This window comes from Neopsephotus bourkii, unplaced genomic scaffold, assembly GCF_033783945.1.
Source record: "Neopsephotus bourkii isolate Nb327-2 ecotype Australia unplaced genomic scaffold, CSIRO-AGI_Nbou_v1 NB_804, whole genome shotgun sequence".
Taxonomy (NCBI): Eukaryota; Metazoa; Chordata; class Aves; order Psittaciformes; family Psittacidae; genus Neopsephotus; species Neopsephotus bourkii.
The window spans coordinates 2,425,793-2,441,075 of NW_026901300.1; the positions used below are offsets into that span (position 1 = coordinate 2,425,793).

At 39.8% G+C, this 15,283-nt stretch overlaps 1 protein-coding gene across 9 annotated transcripts in view; it reads right to left on the bottom strand.

Annotated features, from left to right (window-relative positions):
- Positions 1 to 1,143: 1,143 nt before the first annotated feature.
- The window catches only part of MYL10 (myosin light chain 10), a 64,188-nt gene continuing 50,048 nt past the window's right edge, over positions 1,144 to 15,283 (bottom strand). For 7 of the 9 annotated variants that reach the window (XM_061355518.1, XM_061355524.1, XM_061355523.1 and 4 more), the window contains 5 exons: positions 15,062 to 15,148; positions 12,276 to 12,351; positions 10,708 to 10,812; positions 7,142 to 7,220; positions 5,196 to 5,658 (listed from right to left, as the gene is read on the bottom strand). In XM_061355518.1, coding sequence (XP_061211502.1) covers positions 5,433 to 5,658; positions 7,142 to 7,220; positions 10,708 to 10,812; positions 12,276 to 12,351; positions 15,062 to 15,148 — 573 coding nt within the window. In that variant the 3' untranslated portion in view covers positions 5,196 to 5,432. Of the gene's footprint in view, positions 1,392 to 2,123; positions 2,173 to 5,195; positions 5,659 to 7,141; positions 7,221 to 10,707; positions 10,813 to 12,275; positions 12,352 to 15,061; positions 15,149 to 15,283 lie in introns of those variants that run through there. The other 2 variants (XM_061355521.1, XM_061355519.1) reach the window with 1 other exon arrangement.

Genomic DNA, 15,283 nt, shown 5'->3' on the forward strand with positions numbered 1-15,283 from the left:
TTTCCATTTGTTCTATATTACTTAAACTGCACTGAGTGTAGGGTTTGCTGGAACAACAAAAAATGGAGGTGGGGATGAATATCACATCCCAGAGCTTTTCCATGTAATTTCTGCCCCTCCTGATGAGGGCAAATTTGACACTTTGCCTTCCAGTTTTCTTTCTACAAAGACTAAGATGGAAACAGCAAATGAGTGGCTTGTTACTTCCCCTCAGTGTCTGTGGGACTGTGGCGCCAACAACACTGATGCAAAAGGAAACCCTTTTCATTAGTTGCTAAAACAGCAGACGCTTGTTTTCCTTTGGCTGCAACATCCTTCTGACTCCCACACAAGAAGCACTCCTGCAATATTCCACATAGGCAAAATGCGTCCAGTTCCTAGAAGTCCAAGTACAAGAAACTGTAGCCCGTTTTAGAAACCACGCTGAACTTGGATTATGAAAGGGAGAAGTAGTCCTCTTTCATGTGCAACCCTGGGCTACTGCTCCTGGGTTCTTCTCTAGTCTTTGTCCCTAGACTTCTGATCACCTTTGGCAACAAATCCTTTCGGTGTGTGCCTCACCTGTAAAATAAGGCTAATACCAGGGAGTGAAAGACTGGACATTATTGTTATTTCATAGACAACCTCCTACACATAATAAAGGTAACTATGAAGGGTGAAATTTGCTATTATTGGTTTCTAAATGCACTAGGTAAATTATATCATGAGAAAAACAGCCACTCTCCTACTATTTCTATTCTTTTGTACCAAAGCAAATGAGTCAAGTGGCTTCAGAAACTGGCCACATCACTATGATAGAGAGGGCATGTTGCATATTCACAAGAACTTAAGATTCTTTTATTTACATTTTCACTGCTAGGGGCTGTGAAATGGAACAGAATTCTATTTACTAAATACTATTCCTGGTGCAATAAGTTAAAGGATTTCTAAATTAATACATGGAGCTTATGTATAAAAGACGAGAGGTTAAGCAACACTGCAGTGCCCAGTGGACCATCTGGTGAACATTAGGATGTCAATAAATCATAAAAGCACCAGTTCATCAAGAAAATTCCATTTCAAACCACTAACAGGAAAAAAAAAGGCTGGGAAAAAACTCACAAAATTGGTATTTTCATATTTTATAAAAACAGGAGCATTAAATAACTTTAATCCAATTTCAATTGTTTTATTGGTTCTCTTCTGATGACCACATGGCTTCACATACTGAATGGTTAGCCCTTTGTCTTGCACACAAAAGCATTATGAAATAACTCGGTGCATCATCACAGGAGAAGCTCATGTCTTTCCTCTTAGTCTTTTTCCTCACCGTGGGTGATAACGTAACAGAGGTTCTTATAGTCAAGATTACCAGAGACATCTGGAGGGAAAGCAGCAAACATCTGTTTAATCTGCCAAGCAAACAGGAGATAAGAGTTACAAACATAGGACTGTGGGACAGCAACATGTACTGTTTTTCGTTTTCCCCCCAGTTCAGCTCCCTTCTGCCTTGATCCATTAACCTCAATGGAAAATTATTGCTTAGCTTCAGTAAAATTGAAATAGGAATTAGGACACAACCAGTTAATACAGCCCTGCCAGAATCCCAACAAGTACCCTGTCAAAAAGAGCATTCCTGAAATCCAGGTAAGCCCTGGCCAACTACTGCACTCCGGACTGTTCTTGCCATGAACCAACTCCGCTCAAGCTCCTCTTCTGAAAATGAAGTCCCTCTAAATTCTTCCCAGCCAGCAGAATCCATGTTCAGTCTCACACAAACCACAAAGTCAGTACCTCATTTCAGAACTCATTTCAGATTTCAAACAAAATAACTCACAGAAATGGAAACCAGATCACAGTCCCCACCCAAACCCACTTAAACTCTAGTAAATTCATTGCCCATCTCACCATAGGAAAGAACAGCAAGAGATAGGCCACGCTTACACTTGGATGGAAGTCCAAACAATCTGTTTGATGTAGCCACGGAGCTATTCAGAGGAGATGCTTTGAATTGTTCCTAATTGCTAGAGCTGGCACCATCCTTCTCTCAGTCTGGATTTCAGCTGAATTCATGCATTTAAAGAGGGGCAAATTCTTATTGCTGAATAAAATAGATTCCTAATTTGAGTAAAGAGGGTCCTTACCTCTTCTTGACTGAACCGGTCTGCCTGTGTCATAAGCATTTCTTTGATGCTGTTCAAATAAAACGAAATAACCCGATTAAAGGGTGATAATGGCACATGACAATTCAGATGGCAAGATCCCTCCTGAAGTTGCCTGGAAGAAAATTTGTGTGACCGCATAAATTAGAGCTGTTAATCCTTACATCATATTGTAAAAGATGTTCTGTGGGCACCCATCAGTGTCAATGCCTCGCTCTGCCAACTTATTTTGCTTTTGTGACATTTTATAGAGGTTTAAAATTGTTTAAGGTTATTACTGTAATTGAAATACAGCAATTTGCTATGGTTATCTTAACCTAAAACGGTAGGTTTTCTCACTTGCTGTTAAAAGTTTGGATCACTTCACAAAACCAAAAGAGAGGACATTTTCTGTAAAATCCGAGGATGAAAGGAACAGAGCATGAAATGAGAAAGAGGACTTGAAAGAGAACTCCAACAGCTATTCCGAATCATCATCTGAGAACCCCTTTATATGCATGCAGTCATTCCCAGAGGAGACCATGAAACTGCATGAGACCTGTTGTATTTCATGGTACAATGTCTTGTTCTGGAGTTACAGCACTGTAACAAGGAGCTTATCCCACACACAATCTGCATCTTATGCAATTACATGAAAGAGAATATTTTGGGGACAGGCTCTCAGCTGATTTACCCTCTGTTTTCAAAGCCATTGTGGGAAATCAGTCGAGCATGTAATTTTTTTACCTAAGTTCACAGGTGAATGAATAGAGAAGCCAGGGAGAATGATCACTGCTCTTAGCCTCACCCGCTTATTAGATAAAATGTCTTTGTACTTCACCCAGTGCTGAGGACAGGACATGCCCAATGTGCTAGAACTGCCACCAGTATGAACTCAGTTATGTTACATAAACATCCCTTTCACTGTCAGTAATAATTCCCCCTTCCTGCAGAATGCCTGTATTAATCTCAAAGAGTTTGCATTCACACTGAAGAGGCAGAGGTGGCTCTTTTTTGACTACCAAAGGTACTTCATATTTTCAGTATTCTTTCAAGAGCAGTAAAGCATACTGTAAAGCTGTGATAACAGATGAGCTGTCTGTTGTACAAACCCAAAAGCTGAAAAAGCATGGAAATCTGGTTTTGTTTGTAGATTTGAAAAGAGGCTGCTTTTTGGAGGAATTTGTGTGGGGGAGTGAGAGCAAGAGCTCTTCTGGAACAGCCCTTTCTGGTTTTTTTAATGTGAATACTTATTTCTGCTTTTTAAAGTGAATATTTGAAACTAAGTATTTCTAATAGAAATCATGCCTGCGCAGGAACACTTCCATATGAGCAAAATTCACCTACTCCGGATGCAGATATTCAGGCAAAACAGAAAAGCTTCCCTTTCTTCTCCCATACACCATGGATCTCGAGTGAAGAAAATCACACAGATAAAAGTGTAGTTTTGATGGCAAAGCTACAACTGAACTTCTTCCTATCTCTGACACACATATTTTTTCCAGTAAAAGGCTACAACAAAGACATGGCCCGATTTGCATAAGAGGCACATACACTTCTGAATCTCTTTCTTGTTGATGTGAAGTGCTCATTTGGAAGGACAGAAAGGGAAAACTGAAAAAAGAAGGTTCTGGGTAATGAATAAGGATCTTAACCATAAGGACAAGAGTGAAAATATCTATTCAAGTTCTAGGAAATACTCTGAAGTCTCAGAAAGAGCTTAAGCTATTGTATATATTTTTCCTCCATGACTTTACCGTTCTCTTTATTTAGCAAAGCCTTTTCTCTGCTCTTTTTCTCATATTGCTCTTTCTATTTTGTTATCCTAGCCATTTGTTATGTGCTTGCATTTTTTGAAGTGGAACTCTCAAACAATCAGTGGGTGAAAGAGTAGAGAGATCATCCTCATCAGCATGAGTTGATTATTGGATATATGTGCACAGGGGCAAACAGCATTAGCAAATGTAAATAGGAAGTGTGATACAGGAAGGAGCTTGGTGAATAGAAGGAAGCACTTACAGCAATTTTGTCAGAAGTCACAAATAAACTTCATCACAAACAGGACTGAATTAAAGAGATCTGGGCACTGTGTGTCTTCTGTTCACATGCTTAAAGTATTTAGGGGAAAAGAAAAGATCAAATATCTAATTACAGTCTTCTGATGCACAGCCCAGTAGGCTCTGGCACTCTCAGAAGGAAGGAGGACTGAGTTAAGGATCTATGCACATTTTCCATTATTTATTTTATAGGGAAACAAACATTCACAGTTTCCAAAGCTACAGATTATACACTTTTTTCTTTGTGTATCTTGTCTTCTTTTTTTTGGAGACTATTTGTTTCTCAAAGAAAAAATCAAAGTCTTCTGGGCAAAAGAGAATATCCATTTGCCTTGACATAGAAGTCTAAATGTCACCTCTTGTCCTGCCTGGCATCAGCTCCTTCTACTAGTACAAATACTTTGGGTTTTTAAATTACCTGTGAAATCTATGAGACACCTTGGTTTTCCACTAGGTTTGCTCTTTCTATAATGCTGGCTTGGAGGAAAACAGGTGAGTTGAAATGAGCAGTGCTCTATAGCTATGATGAAAAACATCACTAGCTCAGCCAAACTAAGCTCCAAAGGTCCGGAATGCAGCTCAGCTCCCTGGGTCCATTTTCATCTGGTACAAATCTGAACACTTTTTTTTTGCATGGTGATGAGACACCGTTGATGTTGGCCTGACTCACTTTGTCCCACAAATGGCATTTAGGACTGAATCATCCAACCTTTCCAAACGCTATGCCAGTTTACACCAGCTGAGAATGTGACCAAAAGCATTTTCTCTTTTTGACATCATGCTATAGGAAGGATTTGATGTGTGGTATAATGATGCAGACAAACAAAGTCTGTCATTGAACTTGGAAGTAAGTTATAAACTCCTGGAGCTTCTGGAAAGGTTAGAAGACTCCATCCCAGCTTCCATCAGATGGACTAAGTGAGTCATTTCCAGACTAGAGGTGAAAACACGCAGAGGGAAGAGACATAAAAATCCCCACAAGGATGTTAACTCCATGAACATAAAAAGAAGTTCTGACTAAAAGGTCAGTATGGCTGCTTTTAGAGAGAAACATTCCAGGATTTTTTAATATGGAGAAATATTATTTATTAACATTAACTGTCGTTTGAAATGGCTGTTTGAACCAGCAGAAAAATTATTTCAAAACCTTCCAATGTCTAAATTCTGGAAGCATATGAATAGAAGTTAAACCTCAAAGACATTCACGGAATTGATTTAATGGTTTGTTCTGTAATGATCAACATTACCCTCGGGTCTAATAAGTAAACATTATGCTCTGTTGTGGTGATGAACTAAAACAATTGTCTAATGTTAGCAGTGCAGTGGGGGTAGGGACAAGGTTGACCTTTTCCATCAAGGAAAAATAAAAGTATTCCTCTCTCATCTTCATTTTGGAGCGTGATACTGCATTCCTAATTTGCCCCAAACTCCAACTGGCTTCCAGCATCCAAGGAATGTAGAACTGGACACAGGGTGGCAAGCTGCAGATTTTGTATGCAGTATATTGTTACAGATAGTGGCAGGAAATACAACATTTCATGGGCTTTGTATTATCAGAGGGTTGTATTTCATGCTTGTGATTTCACTACTGTGTGATCTGGCCTATTTGGCAACAGGCTACCTTTTATTCTGATTGAGTCACTTCTGATGTGTTTCTCTGACTGTTCTTCCCCAGCTGGTTGGATAATGTTAACCCAAAAGCAATAGGGATGACTGTTAACCCCTGTTCTTTCAGATTGTTTGCTACATCCACTTGTGTTTTAATTACTTTGGAAGTTTAGTGAAAAGACTGTTTTGTTGCTTTGTTTTTACATACTGTCTACCAGAATAGGACTCTCAGACCCACTGGCTTACTGTCGTAGAAAAGCATACTGGTAATGGATAGAAATGCTTTGTGTGAATTTTGTATTTTCAACTAACTTTCATGAGACATTGGTAGTTGCAGATAATGTCACAGAAAACTCCCATGTTAGAGGTTCTGGTCAAAGGTTTAGTTTTCATTTACCTTATGATGACATTAGCAGAATTAATTGGTGCAAATACAGTTCTGTAGCTCATGGTTCCCTAATAAATTTCCTATACACATTACGCTTTATAAAATCTACCTGTAGTGGAAATATAGACCCCAAATTCCTGACGGAATTTAAGTATATAGATAAATCTAGGCATATAAAGCATTTCACTAGAACCATAGGTCAGATCTCCTCATCCACTGCCCTGATCTGATCTTATCTATCTCATTTACCTGAGGGTCTCCTTACATCCTCTGACAGTGCAGTGAGTATTTACATGTGTGCAATTAGCACTTCAAGTCCTTTTACCTGGCTTTGGTGGTGTAACAGTTTGTGAATACAAATGAGGTCCTGCCTCCTTATTTAAAATATAGTCATATTGACGATAACTGTAATCATATTACCAGTATTATTTGCTTTGGCTCCCACCATACGTAGTGGAATTTTACAGCAAATTATTGTCTAGAAGCAGAAGGCTCTGATGGTGAACATGTAACAAGGAAAACATCCTCACTAAAACCATGTCCCAGAGTTAATTAAATTGATCACTTTGGTTAAAAGGGGGCTAGGTTTCCCATTTTAGACAAGCACTCTCAGTTAGGCACCAGACATTCATTTTCATTTTACATATGGAGTTAATCTACAAAGACTCATGTGTTGATTTATATCCAACCCTTCAGAAAAGGCTATCTAATAGCCTACATGTGATTATATTTCCATTGCCTCTTGCAGTGTCTGAAGACAATAACATCTCTTTTTAGTATACAAATACATTCATACAATAGTCCAGTCTTTTAACTCTGGCTTACAAAGCTAAATGTTTTCTCTGACTGACAGCTCTTCTGCCTCTTAAAATACTGCAAAATATATAGCTTTTAAGCTTTTCTTTAAACCTGTGCAATTATTATTATTATTACTATTATTCTTTTAAAAGGATTTGAAATAAACTTACTAGTCTGCCTTTATGTGGCCTTTTCCTTCTGGGTCGAAAATCTTAAAAGCATTCAGAATGGTTTCTTCTGGGTCCGTGCCTAAAATTAATGAAATATAATTTAGCAGCCTGGATGTGTTTCTATAGCTTCTGAATACTTGCTAAGTAATTGCATTCACTCGAAAACAGAGCAAAATGGAAAATTCTGCAGTTGTAGGTTTGAAGACAAAGGTTCCTTCAGTCGGCAGCATTTGTCATGTCAGATAAACAATAGAGGTGAATAGTTCAATGCTCAGAAGCTTAAAAATAATAACTCATATCTATTCTATGTCTGCAGGAGAGAAAACTTCCAGGAACTGGTCTCCAATATCAGTACCCAGAGGATTAGTGGCTTTCAGAAATGAAAATATAACAAACTGTTTCCCTCACTGGCTTCCTTTAATCTTGTACTGGACGTTCCTTGTAAAAACACTTTGTGATGTTACTTGTTCTTCACTGTATAGGGAAAGGGTTATTTTCTTCACTAAAGGAAATGGAGTTCATCCTAAAATCAGAATGACAAAGGAATGCAATGGAAACAGCATGATCAGTGTAAAATGGTGCTCTCCACTTAAATTCTGTAGCGCGCTTCCACTGAAGGATCTCTTCATTAGTGTTACTTACAGAAACAGGATGGCTTAAAGCACTAGGCTATGGCTCCAAGATTTTGCTTTTGCTCTTAGCTGGGCCACAGACTGTTGGTATGACTTTAATTTCCCTGCTCCTCTGTTCCCAGCAGTAAAATGATAGTAATAGCCTTCCTTTTCTTCCATCCTTTATCTGTCCCATCTATTTAGACTGGAAAAAAATGGGTCAGGGACTAGCTTTCAGAGTGCCTGAATCTTGGCTGGGGTTTCTGACTATTCTGTAACACTGCAGATTGTGAGTACACTCACTGTCAGTTTCAACCCACACCAAAGATACACTGTATACCCTGTCACTTTGCCAGTGTTACAAAATATTATGGTAGTATATATAATAAAAATCACTGTAACTGTAGGAAACCGAATTTACAGGCAGATTGACAGACCCACAGACAAACGAAGCTTCTTGCAAGACTGAAATGTTGAAAGAGTGGTTAAAACATGGTAATAACATGAAGAACTGCAGTTTCAAAGTCTGGCAGAGACAGAACCAGAACAGAACCCAGTCAAGGTCCCCTGCTCTCATGACTACATGCACTCATGATGCCGCCTCAGTTTCCTTTGTTTAAAAGATTTAATAAGGATTATTCGTAGTACTTCAGTGGATATAATAATGAATAAACCTAATGGCACGGACCATGTATGTTCTTTTGCCATGTTATGGGCAATGCATTCAAACTGCAATGAATATATGATAAATACAAAGAGCACTGGCATTTAATGAGCATTTTGATTGTCCCATGAAGTGAAGCGTCTTCCAGCTCAGAGGAAAGGTCGCATTTAAAGTAGTCACCACTGTGGGGGGGATTTTTTTTGCTCTTACTGTGTTTTACATTTTCTACTCTGTCATATCCTTGGACTTTGGCTTTGAAGAGAAGCAATGCAGCAGGCATTCTTTATTGATTAGCTGGTAAATAAAGTGGTTTCTTTGAAGTGCGGCATCTCTGTTTTCTGTACAAATTGTATTATTCTGACTCCCTGTAGAAACAGCTCCATGTGGTTGGCATTAACATAAACCTCGTTTTGTTAGCTGCTCATCTGGCATCATAATCTCAATATACAAAGCTAAAGCTCGTCCTGAAAATCCCAGCTTCCCCTTTATGACAGAAATCAATTATAGCACAACAAATTTTACTTAGAAAGCACCTTTCACCAAATTCTCTGAGTGGTACTTAGCTAATAAAGAGTGTTGCAAAATTGCCATATCCACTTCCTCTAGCCCTTTCTCCCTTTCTAATTGCACTACAAAGGCTCTTCATCCCAATTAGTTTTGATTGGGAATGTGCAGTCTTTTGGCTCTGCTTCCTTTGCATGACAAACCCAACCAGAAGGGCATGACAAGCACAGCTGTGATTTTCCCTTCACCAAATGGAAATCAAAAAAACCCTCCTCCTCTGCTGGTAGCCAACAGGAAACCTGCAGACAAGAGGGTTATGCTTCACCATTCACCTTCCTGTGCTGGCGCTGCTATTAGGTCACACAATTGGCAGGGCCGGACTCCTTGCCAGCTTCAGCCATTGTAGGACACAAGAGGGAAGAGGGGAAAGAAGAAGAAGGAATTTCTATGCTCTGTGTGATGGTAAGCATTACTAATAGACAGGAATAGGTAGCAGGGCACCCCACAAGAAATAGTCACATATCTGAGGAGGAAGGTTTGGGAGGAAAAGGCACTACCTATTCTGCAAGCTGACATCTGGAATGTAAAGGTGGAGGAGCCACTGTGACCAAGTCAAATTGTTGTCTGGGTAATAAAATCCTCTCTTCAATGTCAGTCTACAGCCTTTGCCGTCACTTCTTATGCTTCCCAGACTTTGTTCCTTAGCAATAGTGTATTTCTTGGAGAACTAGCTGCATTAACTCTTTCTTTCAGACCTCTCTGTTTCCTATTCCAAGCTTGGAAAGCCCTTCACTGAAATTGTGCTCAGCAATAAAAAGACAGAGTCCAGTAGCAACACAATGAATGTTTTTCAGAAGATGGGATCAGATTTTTCTGGCTTTCTGCTCATTAATTATTTTACCATACTTCTGGAATGTGCTTGGCTAAGGCCAACCTTGCTTTGAAGGTCAAGGCTTTCCCTTACCTCTAATGCATATAGGAAAATGACCAGAGGTTTCCCTTGGCCTCTCCCACTCCCTCTCTTGCCCTTTCTAGCCAGTAACAGTATAAGAGACACAACTAAATTACTAGCTCCTGCAACAAATTTAGTACCCACATTTCTTGAACTCCCTACAGTGATCCCTACGTATTCTGTGGCATTGGGCAAAATCCCTCTTCCTTATCAACGTAAATCTACTGAAATTATTTCAATTTCTCCCTTCTATTATGAGTTATTCAGCAAAATATCCAATGGTAAAAATCACTGTTGACCTCAAGGGAAACCAAGGCTGGGCCACTGGGTTATAACTCCTACAGAAAATGAGGGAAGGCCATGTTGCTCCTCCATGCCCTGTAACTGCAGGAATGATGCAGAGGTTGTGTTTGTTATTGAGCCAAAGGTGTGCAGAAGGTTTTTCTTTTAGAAATACTGAAAATACTTTTAAACCACCTAACACTGGGAGTGATACCACTATAGCATGAGCAATAGACTTCATTCAGCCTAGGAACCCACTGACAGTGAGTAACTCATCTGCACTGTGCTCCAGGCTGCTGTGATTTCATTACTTTCTGGACCTCAACTTACCACTTTCATGTTAGCTTATGTAAGCTGAAATCAACACCTTTGAATTGTCCTCTGGACCATCCCATAGCCTTTTCATACTTCAGCTCTGTCTGCAAAAATGGAGATCACTCCTTGCCTTTAAGCATTCTTCTGTGGATACATTATTATGATTTGCAAGGTGCTGAGATATTTCAGTGCTGAGGATCTTTGACAGATACCTCTCCAACCCCCCAAAGGTACTTACCTTTCAGCTTTTCCCCAAACATAGTCAGGAAGACAGTGAAGTTAATAGGACCTGGCGCCTCCTTCACCATGGCTTCAAGCTCTTCATTCTTGACATTCAGACGACCTGCAGCAGAGATCATTTTTCATAATAAATCACAAATTGTGTTTCAAAAAACGATTCCCATTCATCTCCTCCCACTGGGGAGCTCAGGGCTCTGTGCAACTTCGCTAATAACATGGTAGAACACAACTCCAGAACACCCCGGTGTGAAACAAATTGGCAGAGCTGGCTCTAAGATCAAAGGGTGACTGAAGGAGTAAGAAGGATAACTAATACAGACGTGGCCAGCAGTGGACGAAAGAAGGGGCACTTCCAAATAAACTGGTTTTCATTTTTGGGTTGGGTTTTTTTTTTTTTTTGCCTCAGGTGAAACACAAGCCCCACTGATATTAATATAACAGAGCTCAAAGTGACTGAAGTGATTCCAAGGTCTCAGACTTTGCCCTCCTATATATTAAGAGTAGAGAGCAGATAGATGAGTTGAGTAGTTGTATCTTTTCCTCACCCTTGTGCAGTCCTGTCCCTTCCCCATCCTTGCACAGTCCTATTGATGAGAACTTAGCCCCTGGCAGCTCTACTCAAACTGAGGGGCAATTTGCTGTGATGGTATTTATAGGCATTGAAAGACTTCACTGAACAAGAAAGATACCAGAACTTGGCCTTAAGAAGTAAATATTTCAGGGTAACAGTAGCTACAGGCCAAAGTTTGCAAACTTCGTTGTCACAATAAAGAGTTCAGGAGCTTCTGCTCTTTGCAGTGATTCTGCTGGTGTCTGACTCCACCCCAGGGAGCTCTAAAGATTCTTATCAAACTCTTTTTAATAGGATCCAGATGGCAAAAGCCCAAATGCCTACATCACTGCTCAAGCCTCAAATGTTGCAACAAGGATACAACTCCAGGTTTGGAATCATGAGCATTCTGATTTTTCCTTTCCTTGGGAAGATTTGCTTCATCTGCTTGACATTATCAGGATTGTGATGCGCATGGAATGGACAATACCTAATCTCATGACATGCACATTCCACTTCACATAAAAACCCAACAGCACAGAACCTCACATGAAGTCTTTCTACTCTTGTGTGGGCAGAGGGGCAGCTAGTCTATGACAACAATGTTAATCGGTAGATATCACATGGCTCTTACATGAAAAAGGTGTAGCCTGTGAAGCCTGGATTCAGAGGCAAATCAGAAATGCCTGGCATGGACCCCTGCTTGGGTGGGCTTTGTATGACATAGCTGCAGGGGAGGGATCAGTGCCTATGGAGCTGCACAGCTCTGCTGCACCCAGCAGAGAGTCCCAGGGAGACCTTCATTTCGCTTCTAAAAGAGGCTGCTCAGGAGACTTTCCAGCTGGAGCTATGTAGTCAAATAGCAACTACCATAAAGGAGGAAAATCAAATTGAACAGTTTTCCTTTTGCCTCCTGTGTCTCTCATTACTTTCCCAGTGTAATTCTAATACAAACTTTTCTTCTGTGCTTGAAATTTAAACTGCGTTTAAGTACTGAATTCTTACTACCAGTTTACCTAGTGCAGCAAACGTGTCTCTCAAGTCTGCTTTGTCAATAAAGCCATCCCTGTTCTGATCCATGATGGTAAAAGCCTGTTGGAAGAAAAAGGAATATTTACTGCCATTGCTATGTTGCATCGGACAATGCTACAGTCCCAAACACCAGTCCAGGGGGGTATTATATTTATGCTGTGAAAAAGAATCACTTCCTTTGCTTCATCCACATCATGCCACATATTGCACTTTCCTCACTTTCAACACATTGCTGTAGCTTGGCAAAGGGCTTAATTCATCCCACCCAAAGTTCTTCTTACTAAATTAATGTTCAGTGCAGTGTGTAGTTGGGCTGAAGCCAATGCTGGCAGCTCCAGCCATTCAGGCCTTAACCCATAAAAGTTTGAATTAGGGAGGCTTTAGTTAGGGAAGATTTAGTCGGTTTACTCTGTGTGTTTTGTACCCTTCCCATTCCTCATTCCTTTGTGCAGCTATCAGAGTCTGTAAAACATTTAATTACTGTAGATATCTCTCTGGTATCAAGCTACAGTCAGCTCCTTGTGGGCCCTAAAATGATCCATCACACAGAGATAGCTGGATTTTCAAACGTACAGAGAAATGTAGGTTTCACAGTATTGTTTATTCCAAGTTTGTTTCCTTTCCAATAAATTTTGTATCCTTCAGACTGTTCACTGTGCTCCGGCTGACCTTGATGTGCTGACCTTAAATACTTCCAGTCAGGGAAAAATTAACTTTTGAGAGAAAAAACACAGTTATCTCTTCATTTTCAACCAACACAGGACTTCTGTGCTGTACCCTTTATTTACTAAGCCAGCTAACTGCCTAGCTATGTATTTACCTATTTGCATGTCTGTCTATTCCCTGCCATCACATTTTTAATGTTTCATTGATTTTGAAAGATTTTAGTGACCTGAAATCCCCTTGGTTGTACTATGGGGAGTATTAGTAGAAGCAGACATGTCTCTGAAGCTGGTTATCTGTCTGACATGCACATCAATATGAGGGTGTATCTTTACAATGACGAGGAATTATTCTGATTTCAGCATTAGTATGAAAGACAATGTTCTCCTGAGAATACAGCCAGCCCACTGCAGCAGGAACTTGCAGAGGTTTAAAGTCTATTGCTCTACAGGGTGCACTTCTTTCCATGACCATATATCAACATATCTTCAAGTAGTTTTACCTCTAGTTTCTTACAAAGCCCCACTGCTCACATTCCGGTTTGCCCATGTGATTACTTGCAGCATGCATGTTCATAACCCTTCATTTACCTGCCAAACCGTCACCTTATAAAAACTCTTTAGAGCTGCTTTCCTTCCTCTTGGGGGAGAGGCTTGCTTGGAGTGGTGATCCCCACAATTTGGATGCAAACCAGAAGAAAATATAAAGAGCAAAGCAGAGCCCAGCAGGCTCACAGAAGGCAGGAAAAGTGTTAGGTATGTGTTGTAATGGGTGAACTTAAAATAACGTAGTCACGGCAATGCTGAAACTTCTTCTGGTTGAAATCGCTAGATAAAAGTGCTCTGATCAAAACCAGCTTTTCAGAAATCCTTGTCCCAGTTATGCTGGTTTTAGACACAACATGGTCTTGGTTTTCTCTGGACAACTCCCTGCTTTTACTATTATTCTGCCACCATTCTCCCAGAAATGATATTAAGGTAGTACCTTGCTTAAAGCAGATCCAATATAGTATTCTGACCAGTTCACAAGCAGCAGACCTTGGAGAAAATACAACTGGGGATTCATAGGATATGGAAAAGAGGTGGGAGAAGTTAATGTTCCCATTAACTGTGGAGAAGAGGTTTCAGTTAATTTACCTGGGCCATGTTCACAATCCTTTGCATGCGTTTTTAGTCCTATTCACTACTGAGCTTTACTGGTGGGAATCTTCATGAAAAGTCAAGTTGAAAGCCACATGAATAAAATGAAACAGTAGCTGTTTATCACACTGGAAATTGCTTTGGAGGTGTGAGTTAGCAAAAATAGAGAAAAAAAACATATTTTAAACTGCCAAACCAGTGCAAAATGTGCTGGCCTCACAGGAATTCTGAATGTCCACACAGAAAAAGAGCATAAACTCACCAAATTATGTCTTTAATGTCCTTCAGCTTTTATGCCAGCCCATTAGATTTACCTCCTCAAAGGTCAAAGATGCATGGTAATACCAAATTCTTTGGGAGCTTAAATATGCTTACTTAGTGAATCTCAACATGTTGTTTTGTTTTATTGGCTTTTATGGGAAAACTCGGCTGAGGGCTTCTTGGTATTTTTCTTTCTAGTTTGTGGGCATTATTAGAAGGGCACAGAAGAATATTTTCTACTGCTATTGTGGAACAGTGCACTAATTAAAGCCCTGGTTCAATAAGGCACCTCTATGCAGGATAATACTTGAGAACGGAAGACTATTCTTATTGAAAACACCACTTAAACTTAACTTTAAACATGTGCTCAAGTGTTTTCCTGAATCAGGGCTACAGTGGACAAGATGGTAATTTGACTTTATTTTGGGGAAGGGGCTTGGGGGCTTTTCAAGTAAGTCTGGAGCTTGAGACAGCAGAGTGAGGGAGACACAGACGGAAGGAAAGAAAGAATGAAAGAAAGAATGAAGGAAAGAACAAACAAACACACAAGGAAAATGATATACCAGCCAAAACCACAGAGATGATTCAGAAAACAACTGTGTGTTCTATTAAAGCAGATGGAGAATTGAATAAGGATTACAAACAAAACCTATGTTATTCATTAGCGATGACAGGAGACTATAGAGAACAGCAGAATAGTGACCAACCTCTTTGAACTCCTGGATCTGGGTTTGTTCAAACATAGAGAATACATTGGAACCACCTTCTATCTTCTTCTTTGCCTTTTTTGGAGCCTGTAACATATATAAGAAGATCAAATACGTATTACTTTATCTGTTAAACACCCATGAAAACAAATTCCATCTTTAACAGAAGGAAAATACTGTCAAGTAATACAAGAGGATTGTGTTTCATTATGACAAGCTTTT